The 11,725-nt window shown below is 37.1% G+C and overlaps 1 protein-coding gene across 1 annotated transcript; it reads right to left on the reverse strand.

Moving 5' to 3' along the window:
* Positions 1-81: 81 nt before the first annotated feature.
* Positions 82-10,963, reverse strand: capn3a (calpain 3a, (p94)). The gene is made up of 21 exons (XM_053509429.1): positions 10,712-10,963; positions 10,006-10,075; positions 8,517-8,635; positions 8,281-8,414; positions 7,954-8,122; positions 7,436-7,519; positions 7,205-7,299; positions 7,049-7,126; positions 6,466-6,626; positions 5,837-6,006; positions 5,661-5,672; positions 5,198-5,406; positions 4,519-4,555; positions 4,100-4,177; positions 2,968-3,025; positions 2,811-2,884; positions 2,507-2,575; positions 2,354-2,432; positions 1,527-1,643; positions 1,362-1,420; positions 82-1,196 (listed from the first exon to the last, which is right to left on the reverse strand). The coding sequence occupies exons 1-21, from the start codon at positions 10,961-10,963 to the stop codon at positions 1,170-1,172; spliced, it is 2,151 nt and encodes a 716-aa protein (XP_053365404.1). The 3' UTR covers positions 82-1,169.
* Between the last annotated feature and the right edge of the window lie 762 nt (positions 10,964-11,725).

Consider the following 11,725-nt stretch of genomic DNA (forward strand, 5'->3'; position numbering starts at 1 on the left):
GAAAAATATTTACTATAATATAAGTTTAATCTCCACTTATACACTGGAAACAAACCCTGAACACATTTCTCAGTTCTGCATTTGAGTGGGTTCTGTATGAATTTCCTCTTGCTATTAATGTTTTTCCACCAAACATACTAACAGGCTCGTGGAAACAAAAACTGAGGAACATTCCGACAACAAATAGCCCGAAATGTGGCTGTTGTAAAATGTGTGTGAAAGCAGTTATTTAGTTCAAGTTTATGGATTTGATTAGCATAGCTAGTGGATAAAAGAGTAAAAAAAAAGCAGAGGTATTTAAAGAAAAATCTGAGGTATTGTATTGTGACAGGAAGCAAGAGGTTTCCGTTGTGGGTTTTTACAGTAGGTGAAAGAGAAAATAAGACGGGCCTAAGAAAGAATAAAATTGAGAGTGTATGAACTGAAGCAAATGGTGGCCTGACACTTTGAACACTGCGGCAAAGGAAAGGAAATAAAGCATTAGAGTTTAGCTAAAAACAATATTGTACATGGGGCGGTCATAAAATTGCTTTGTAATGAAAAAAAAAATGTTGATTGTGAGCTTAGTCCTCCACCATCCTCCAAATGATGGATTAGCTGGTGGAGACCATCTTTGAAGAAGCCTTCATTTCGGCTCTTGAGGAAGAGTTTCACCTTGGTATTTACCTCGTCATCGTCAAACATCTGCCATGATTTCTTTAAGTGATGGAAGAGGAAGAAGTCACTGGGTGCGAGGTCAGTGGAGCAGGGGGGATGAGGCAGAATTTTTAGTTTTGGTGCCACTCTGGTGGCATCAAAATGTTCATAAGTTGGGCAAATATTTTCAATTATTTTCATATGATAATATGCATTTTATGAGCGCCCCTTGAAGAAATGAATGGTGCCACTAAGTAGATAAAGGTGAGCCTCAGGACCCTGGGAGATGTCAGTCCTGCAAATCCTTTAACCTGGTCTAAAAGCTGTTTTAACCTGCTGAAGAGAATGATGCGATGCCTATCCACTACGTCACTGCTATATCACCTGTCCTGGAGTCTCCAAAATGCATGTGGAATGGTGTTATAACTATTTTATGTGGAGTGTAAACAGTTGTGCTATATCAGGGCTGTGGTTGAGGTAAAGGCTGGTGGTTCTGGTCATGTACAGTAGGTTCATCTGGATCCTGGGTGTGTTTAGGCATACAGAGTCAACTGGAGCCACTGTGAGAGAGCAACAGTTCAGTCAAACAACTGATGTAAATCTGACAGAATCTCTATAAATAGTAAAGGTGTCTGCTGAATTGTATGTCCTCAAGCTACTTAACGCTGAGAAACATCAGTCAACAAATTTCTTTTAAAAACTGGGCGTTGAGTTACTGTATATACCTCCAGTACAGACAGCCTAATAGTGCCATCTCCACCCTGATCAAAGGCCTGGAAAGCTCCTGTAAAGAGACCAAGTTTTGTACAAAATGTTGTAGTATTAGAGGAGATATTCTCAAAATGATTAACTACAATCACACTTTAGATAGAAATGCATAAGCCACTTACTGAACATCCCCTCCAAACGCACAAGGCAGTTGACAAAGCTGTCAAAGTCGATGTTCAGGCTCTCGTTGGCGTAACGCATTGTGATAATGTTGTACAGTGGGTTGTTGAGATGGAACCCTGAATGACACATAACACACATGACTGCACAGTGACAAGTCCGTTAGAATGAACTCAAGTTTTAAAACCACTTCAACAAAAAAAATCAGTGGATATGTCTGGAGAATTATACAACAGTTATTTCAAGTCCAGTAATCTGAATGGACAAGCAGCGTTCCAAGAGTGCTTATATGTAGTGTAATCACACTGGGAATGTTCACAGTTTGTATTACTGTACTTGTCTGAATTTGGCATAAAATTTCACATCTAGTTCTGTTACACTGAAACCCTTAGTACAGTAAGGTAAAGTAACATGAAGCTTAAAATAGTTTTGTGTGGGTATAAAGAGATATTGGCAAAGCTATGCTTACCTGTGTTTGACTTAATTAAGAACTGTTTATCTGTAAATACTTTTATCTGCATTGTTAACTACTGAGATAAAAGTGAATGGAAATGAACTCCATGACCCATAACATATTTATATACACCAGAATATTCACCTATACCCTTTTCATTTAATTGGGTTGGTTCATTATTTTTGTGCTGTCTTGTAATGTTAAAGTAGGGTTTTATATATAGTACCACAATTTCTAAGAGTCTTAAAAACTGAGCTAAAGTCTAACACTAGTATTACAGAAACTTTGCAGCAGAGTAGGTCTACATGACAGATTATGAATCACCAAAATGGAACATTAAACTGTTAATATTAGAAATAACCAAATGACTGTTACCTGCATCATTGATTGCATTCCTCATATCATAGCTTCTGATGAAGCCAATCTGCTCAGCTTCATAGTGCTTAAAGATTTCCTGCAGAAGAAGACTCTTGTCAGTCTGTGTACTGTGTAAAGTGTGCGCAATCCTTTAAATAAAAGATCCCAAACCTGCCACTGCTTGATCTTATTCCATAACTGTCTAAATTCTTGTAGATTGAGTCTGCCTGTTCCATCCATCTGAACATAGTCAAGATCAATATCTAAGGTAACATTTCAAATCTTCCTAGAAAAACATAAAATTTTAAGCAACTGGCAAAGTAAATCAAGATACACATTTGGGTTCTATTCTAGCACCGTAAAATCTTCTTCGATTTGTCCTTCAAATCTTTTAAGCATTACGTGTGTATCTAAAAGTAAATTCTTGAGCACATGCATCATGTGCAGATGTTTTTGTTGTTGTTTTTTTTTCCCCAAAGGATACATCCATAAAGGCGATCATGCTACGGCAACTCTCTAGACTGAAGATTTCTTTATTTATGTCCCGGTCTGTAAAGGTGAAGAAGGTTAAAATGCATTTATGTATAAATGCATGTAATTATAATCGATGATAATCAGAGAAATAGACTTACGCTCTGTCAACATCCTATTCAGGACATTTTTCAACTCGTTGGCTGAAATCTGCTTTTCCTGTATGATCAGGAAGGATTTACTGACTTATGGATAATATGATATTGCTCAGATCAGTAAACATGATGCAAATGTTTTCGAAGGAAAAATAAAAAGTGTATAAGGCATGCAAAATATACACTGCCTGGGCCAAAAAGTTGCAAATTCTAATAAACTAATTTCAATTAACCACCTTTAGCTTTGATTATTGTGTGCAATGTGGGGGCCAATTAATGTGTGAAAATCATTCCTCATGTTCCTAGAGCCATCTTTAACTATTCAAGTCCTGGAATGCACCTGAAAGTATAACCTGGTCATTCAATACTTCATTTTATAATCATTTATTTTATTGCCATATAACATTCCCGAACGTACGCCTGACCAACTGAAGCAACCCCAGATCATAACACTGCCTCCACAGGCTTGTACACTTCATGCGCTTCTGTTCTTACCTTGACACACCCATTACTCTGAAATAGGGTCTATCTGGACTTATCAAACTGTATGACCTTTATTCATTGCTCCAAAGTCCAATATTTATGCTCCCTCGCACACTGAAGCCTTTTCATCATCTGATTAGTCTCAGTAAAAAGTGGTTTTCTTATGGCCACACAGATGTTTAGTTTAGTCCCACAGCTGTTTAGTATTCCAATGTCAATCCTAATCCTCATCGCATTGTTTGTGGAAATTCTTTGACTTAAATTATTAATTAATAATTACTAATTAATTAAACATAGCTGTTTTATACTGCTACAGTAAAGCTAAACTAAGCTGTCAAGATATCTCTGATGTCAGTCATTAGTGATGCCAGTTTTTTTCTTAAATCACATTTCTTTCATAAAGTTAAACTTTATTCTTTTAGACTTTAATAATGCATTTGACAATTCTTAACCCAGTTGCACTGATTTTAAGTAGCTCCTTAATTATTTTCTTTAATTGAGGCAGGCCTCTGTGAAACAGCAATCTTTTTCCCCAGGCAGTGTATACATAAATTATTGTGTATGTAATTATCACTAGTGTTTTTTTTTTTAACCAGTTGGTTCCCAACCCAGCACTATATTCACTGCCCCCAGAAATATGTCTAGCTATACTTACATCACTGGCTATATGCTGAAAAATGTCGTTGAACTGCTGGTCCTCCTCAGTCTCATCCCCTGCTGAGGCTGGAGCTGGCTGAGTTGGCATTGGAGTGGCAAAGGTAAAAGTATTGTCACAGGCTGGACATTTTTGTCATTGTATGCTCACTACATGAAAACCATTATTCTCATAGTAATTTTCTGAGGATGCTTTAATAAAAATTGTCATATGATTTGAATGGTGAATACATGAAGCAATATGATAATAATTTATAAAATGATAATAATAATTTAATAGATGATTTAATTTTAACAAAGAAAATAAATTGTTCCATCCGGTTAGAGCGAATACTATATAGAGATCAAGATCCTTCCTTCACCCTTAAAAGAAGATTTTTATGGGTTTATTAGACGTCAGGTTCCACATGCAGCACTTACCACTGGATGATCCGCTTTGATCCTGTTCTCTATTTCCCTAAGTAGAAATCAATAAACAGTGGTTACTAACATTTTAAATTTGAAAATAAATAAACACGACTGGACCTGATAGCTGCTCTATGACTATTTTCAAATTAAAATCATGTCAACAGGTTCTGAAGTGGTGTGAAAAGGAAAAAAAAAAACAATACACAGTCATCTAGTACCAACATCCAATGGAAAATCCTCTTCTTTCTGGTGTATGACGTGAACATTAATCTGTATCTACATGATTTTAAGCATTGTGTTGCTGCCACGTAATTGGCCGATTAAAAAATAAAGTTGTACAGCTGTTTGTAATAAGTGTATAGTGAGTATGTTTGTACTTTACTTAAGTATTAAGGAAATTATATAGATGAACTCCTACTTAATTACATTTCCAAGATTTTTTTTTTTCCTTTTTTTGCTTTTACTTCATTTTTAAAGTTACAACAAATCACACAGTAGTTTACAGCTCCGGTCCAACATTAACTGTTTATATTTGACAAAGTTGATCAGTTTTATTTGTAAGTTTATGTTATTTACTTTGACAGTTGGCTTTTCGAATGGCTTTGTAGGAAAATGATAATATGGACATAGGAGTCAGGATTCTGGTTGTGCTGAACAACACAAAACTCACACAGCCATCCAACCCACTCACTCAGAGATGTTCTTCTTTTCGGAGAAGACACGCAGGAGAAACTCGCCTTCCTGGTGGGGCTCATAGGTAGAGGGCACAATGACATATTCCCCAGGGCTCAGCTTGAAGCGCTGTGTCACCTCCCGCAAGTTAATGTAGGCCTTGCTGCGAGCCTTAGACGAGTTCAACTGGAAGAATTCTTTCTGCATGTGCTGCTTGTTACCATGCATCTAACAAACAGACAAAACAGTACAAAACCATGCTCCAAATTCCGTCAGAACAGTGTAATGTGTTTAGCTGAGAGACACAAATTCATAAAAAGAATTTGTATTTCAAGTAAAACTGGTAAAAGAAGAAAAGAACATGCACACAGCAAAGACACAATGCACACTACTCAGGCTCTACTGGAGAGAGAGAGAGAGAGAGAGAGAGAGAGAGAGAGCACTCAGGGGCCCAAGCACTTCTCTCCACTATTTTTCCGTACCTCCTTTGGCACCTAGGGACAAATTGGAGGGAAAACCACAAAATGAAACTTGATGCATATTATTATTTTAATATTACAGTCCAAAGTAAAACTGCATTTTTATAATTTGATTATCAAAATCATCAAAATATATGAATTTTTTATTCAACCATCACGAGGAAGAAATGAATGAATACCTCAAAGATGGAAAATCCAATGGTGAATAAATTTCCACCCAGTTTGCGTTCTTTTCTTCTGTTTTTCTGCATAAGAGCCACCACAAAGGAGCAGGCCACCTCATTGTTGTCCAGGTCGTCATCCTCCTCAAGAAGGCGAAGACGATACTGTGGGTTTGTCCAAAAGGTGTCTATACAGAGTGAGAGTAGATATAATGTCTTTGTATTTAATATTGCCCCAGGCCAGGGGTAGGCAAGTTCCTGTCCTTGGAGACCACAATCCCGCTTCAACCCAAATCAAACACACCTGAACAAGCTAATCAAGGTCTTCAGGATTACAAAAGCTAGAAATATGTAAAGTATATAAAAAAATGTTAGCATGTAAAAAAAAAGTAAGAACTGTATAAAATAAACTGTAATAATTATGTGGTGTGTACAATGTGCAGACAGCAGCAGAACGCACTTGTGGTCAAGAGTGTGAAATGAAATGAAATAATCAGCAGTGATATTGTCCATCTTTAGTAAGTGCAGTAGTGCAATAGTAGTCCTCTTTTGTATGTAAACATAACCAGAAATGTGCAACATATATTTTTTTGTGTACTTGCAATGTGCAAATGTTCAGTGTGATCTTTCATTTTCAACCTGCTAACCTGCATAATTTCTGCAGCCTCCAGCAGAGCAGCCTTTTACCCACCGGCCCTCGTTCACAGACACTGTCCACTTGTGGAGCTTATCATCATCCAGAGCATCAGGGGTCAGATTACAGATTTCAAGCTTGGTGTAGTTCTTCATGAAATCACCAAAGGACATCCTGTACAAAAACAACAACAACAAAAGAGTCTTTGCTGAACGGTCACTGATGATTGACAGATAAAGGTCTGAACAGTTTATGCTCTTTCCTCCCAATTCATTCATTCCTTCATCATCTATACCGCTTTATCCTGTATTCAGGGTTGCGAGGACCTGGAGCCTATCCCAGGAGGCCTGGAACCCTGGACAGGTTGCCAATCCATCACCGGGACATACTATGGGCAATTCAGGAACGCCAATTAGCCTAAAATGCATATCTTTGGACTGTGGGGAACACTGGAGTACCCGGAGAAACCCACCAAGCACAGGGAGAACATGCCAACTCCATGCACTCAGAGACGGGAATCTAGCCTGGCCGGGAATTGAACCCGGACCCCGGACGTGCCGCCTCCTCCCAATTTAAACAAATGTAAAGTTATTCACCAGAACTCTCCATCTTCAGCATTCTGTAGATGCAGTTTGTCTTTCTCTTCCCTAGAGATGGTAGTCCATTCCTTTGAACTAAATACATGCACAGGAGATTAGTAAAACTGTTTTGAAAGTGATTATTTGTGTAAGTCCATTGTAAAAGTCACTTACTTATCACTCCAAGGTCCATTCCACTCCACTTGTCCCCAAGGATTACGAAGACGTACCAGACGTACTTTAGATTCTTTTTGTGTGCTGTGTTTACACTAGAACCACAGTGAGTGTTAATGCGAACAGGTTCAATCACACTGGTGCCTGTTAAGTATTCCTATAGCAAGCCTAAGGGTCTAAATGTATGTTTGTTTGGTTGTAGAACAATATAATTTCATACACTTCTTTTACCTCATCCACAGCAGTTACAGAGTAGGCATGACCTTTCACTAGCCCAGTTGTAGTGCGAGTCTCCAGGCGGGCGGGGACTAAGGTCTGGGTTAATGAAAAAATAAATTACAAAAATAATTTGTAGCAGGAGTTTTTAAAGGAGAAGATATTTTTATTTTCTTCTAGCAATATGACTATATAATATCAAAACTGCAATAATAATAATAATAATAATAATAATATTAATAGTAACAAGACACATAGATAGGTATCCCAACCATGGGTCAAAATTTGATTCTGATTAAATATTCATACTGTAATGATTTTAATTTTTTCCTTCTTCAAAAACAAACATAAAAAAACCCATTATTGATTAGTTTTTTTGGTTTACTGGTGTACTATATATTGGTTATAGTAGAAACGCCCTTACAATTTGTGATATCATGTTTGTCATATCCCCCACTGCGAGACCACATTATATGTGTAAATGTTTCTGAATGCAAATAAAAATAGAATTTTATATTCAGGGTTTAGCCTACATCAATAGAGCAGCCCATGAGGGAGCCTCGCTGCAAGGCCTTCTTCATGATCTTGTAAAGGTCTTTAGGTGCCTCCTTCATTTCATAGAACTCAGTTACTCCTCCAGTGAAGTCTTCCATCCCCTCAGCAGTGTTTCCACCTTTCAAAGCCTCATAAGAACCATGAAGTCTACAATAAACCACCAAAATATATTTGAAACAAAGACCTCTGAGACAGACGGCACATCTTATAATTATACTGTATATCTTTAATGCTTAAGTGACATGGTTTTGACTTTAAGAGTATATATATATGCATGAGGAAGAAAATCATTAAGTAAGTCTTACTTAGCATATGCTTTCTCAAGGAGAGCGCTCCAGAACTCATTCCTCTCGGCAGACTTGGTGAACACCAGTTGGTTATTGATGGTAGGGATCCGATCATCAACCACAACATCCACCCAGTCACCGTAACGCCAAAACTTCATCAATAAACAAGGTAAAGATATGTTAGCAATTTCTCATCACTATAGAGAAATTAATAAAAATATTGTTATAGACCAACTTAACTGACCAGCACAAACCTGAAAATGAAAGATCCCTGCATAATTGTCAGAGAAACTCTGCTCTTGAGGAACAACTCGATAAAGTAGCTTTTCATTTAGAGTAAGACAAGCGATGGCAGCCAGTAGCCAGCAGTCTCCTATAAAGACCAGAGATTATGTAAAATATGATATTAATTTATTCATTCATTTGCCTTTGCTGAATATCCTAATTAAGGTATGTATGTTGATTCTAATCCTGGGGAAAGAAGTGCGCGTGCACACACACACACACACACACACACCCCACACACACACACACACTACACTCCCACATTCATACACAAGGAGAATTGAATTACTAGCATGTTTTGGGAGGAAACAAGAAAACCCAAAGGAAACTCATATGGGCTCAAAGTCAACACAGGAAAAATGCTCCGGATCAAACCAAGAATTGGAGATTTATTTGCCCACTGGGAAGTTCAGTGTTAAATTCTGGAGGTATTAAGATGGACTATATATATATATAGTCATATATTATAATATCTAACCAGGTGTTTTACTTTATTTACTGAATCTTAAATATATTCCACCATGAATACTTAAATGAAAGGTAGAATCTTTTGCCCTGCATTTTCTTAGTATGCAGTATATTGACTAATATTTACTTTATATTAACTTTCTCATTATATTGAAACTTTAGCCTTGTACCACACAAATACTGTATTCCAGACACTGATTTACGTTTATGCTATCTGATTTCACCCAAATGAATATGGGTTCCCTGTTGAGTCTAGTTTTTCTCAAGGTTTCCTCCTAATGTCATCTCAGGGAGTTTTTCCTGCCACCATTGCTCATCTGGGACGAACCAATAATTATAATTTATATATTTTCCCATATGAAATTTGGCATTTATTTCCAGATTTTTTATATTGTAAAGCTGCTTTGTGACATTAAGCATTGTTATAAGTGCTATATAACTAAAATGTAATTAAATTGAATATACACTCTCACAAATGTGCTTTCATTTGGATAGTGACCTAAAAATAGAATAGAACAAAAAACGAGTGATCTCATTAAACATTTCATTAACTGTTTTTAAGTTTTTTAAATCCTAAAAATCCTAATAAACTACATCATAGTTTTGAATTTGAAAATTCCTAGAGTTTCCTCATACTTCACTGAATATGTATACAATATTAAGAGCAAAAACAGGGGCTCACAGTGCTGACCTCAGCATTTTTTACTTGCACAATGGAATGTGTCGTGTATCTGCCCTATACATAACCTTTGTGATTTTAGTCTCCTTTTATTGCTTGCATAGAGAACACAACAATGAGAAGTGCTGCCAGCCAGATTCCCTTCACTAAAGTAGTCACAATATCAAGGGGCCCCTGTTGGCTCTGTGAGTCTGCAGGTCAAAAAAGCACCCATTAAATTATACTACGGTCCAGACATGAATGTAAAACTGTGGCACTGGTCAACAGGGTCCTTACAGAATTTTCTTGCACTTGCATTTAACTAATCTTACCCAAGTCTCCCTGACAGATGTCTGTTCTGCTAGCACCTCCAATGATGAACTCTGGATTTTCACAAATATCCTGCAAGGTACAATATTAATACAATAACAGGGAAAATGAACTAGCATAATCATACTCATTAGTGTATATGTGCACTGTTAGCAGCACAGTTTACTATCATTTTAACCTAACTACGTACTTATACCAACAACATAATATATAGAGTAACTAGTATATCATTTCTTTTTTCTTTTATGCATTTCTGTATAGATAACAAATACATCCATTGCAATCTGTTCATGCAGGCAACATCCATGTGACTGTAGGAGGTGTGCTATATAAATATAACATTAGGATTCAAATAATAAAATGTTGTTGTTTTTTTTACCATGACTATAAATTGGTGTAATGGTATAAAAATTTATGTTCTCTGTACCTTATTCCATTACACTATTTTATAAAGAATTAAATGTAATGTTTGCTCTGTCCATCTCTGCCACATGGGTAAACTGTGATGAAATGATGGTTTATTATTAAGCCTGAGCACATACTGCTAAGAATTTAATTACACATATTACAGATATTCTGTAAGAAATATATATTTTTTAAAAAGTTATATTTTTCTAACATTTATTCAGCGAATATATTATTTATAACTTGTATTTTGACTAGTAACCCCTGTCCACTCGTCTCCATGCTTTCCCCTTCCCGGCCTACCTTAGGTCTTTTCCAGACAATGTTCTTAACCTTGCTGGCCTTGTGGCCCAGTTCCTTGTAACCCAGGGACTCCACAGTGGCTGGAAAGGTATCATCTTCAAATAGCACCTTTTTCTGAAGACAATTCTGTTTTAGGGTCTTGAAGTCCTGATCACTGAATCGAAGAGGTTTGCTCACAGATCCTTCTCCATCCTTTCTCTCTCTTTCCCGGATTAGCCGGTCACAGAAAAAACCTGATGGTGCGTATGGCATCACGTCTCACAAAGATGATTACTTGGTGTTGGAAAAACAGCCTTTGGTTAACGTTTAGGCCTTAGGAGCTTAAAATCCCTGGCATAAATCCAAAACACTGACTTGTGATTGGCTGTCCTGCTAAATGACGTCTACTTCATCTGGTCATAGATTTAAGGAAAAAGTCCTTCATGCCACATGCGTACCATGCATGCTCACATGCATATGCATAGCTATAGTCTTTCATACCATTCTCATTGGCTAGAGGACAATGAGAATTCATGCTCTCATACCAACATAGTGCGGGGATACAAAGGTGAGTGGAGCGAGCTGCAAAGAGTCGCTTGTGGGATGGCCTGCCTCAGCAGAAGGCATTCAAGCTCCCTAAACCTGTTCTCAATGGAGCTCAGCATTGAGCAGTCTCAGCATTACTAGAGCTCAGAAGCACTGCCTGTCTACCATGCTTGTGTACAACTATGCCAGAGCAAACTCATTCCAAGGTTCATAGGAGTGTGTACAGAACAAATTACTGGATTAATCTAAGTGAATATATAACTACGGTCCTTAAATACAAAGCTTGTAACACAACTATTTTGATGTGCATTTCATGAAGGGATTCAGTATTTCGCTATAAGCTGCTGTTTTCCCCCCTTAGGACAACGTAACAATAAATTCCTAGGATTTAATCATGTTACTAAGAAATGATCCAAACCTAAAACTTTTAGTTCCAGAATCTTTGTTGAATCTTTATTATGTAAGGAATTGTATGGATACCTTTTAGAA

Source organism: Clarias gariepinus, chromosome 13 (genome assembly GCF_024256425.1).
Source record: "Clarias gariepinus isolate MV-2021 ecotype Netherlands chromosome 13, CGAR_prim_01v2, whole genome shotgun sequence".
Lineage (NCBI taxonomy): Eukaryota > Metazoa > Chordata > Actinopteri > Siluriformes > Clariidae > Clarias > Clarias gariepinus.

Bases quoted from the DNA above. Each gene is read 5' to 3' on its own strand.
- capn3a (XM_053509429.1), bottom strand. From the start codon at position 10,963: ATGCCATACGCACCATCAGGTTTTTTCTGTGACCGGCTAATCCGGGAA. The intron at 10,076-10,711 runs GTAGGCCGGGAA...TGTACCTTGCAG, and splicing joins TTGTCTGGAAAAGACCTAAG to GATATTTGTGAAAATCCAGA. The intron at 8,123-8,280 runs GTAAGACTTACT...GGTTTATTGTAG, and splicing joins CTTGAGAAAGCATATGCTAA to ACTTCATGGTTCTTATGAGG.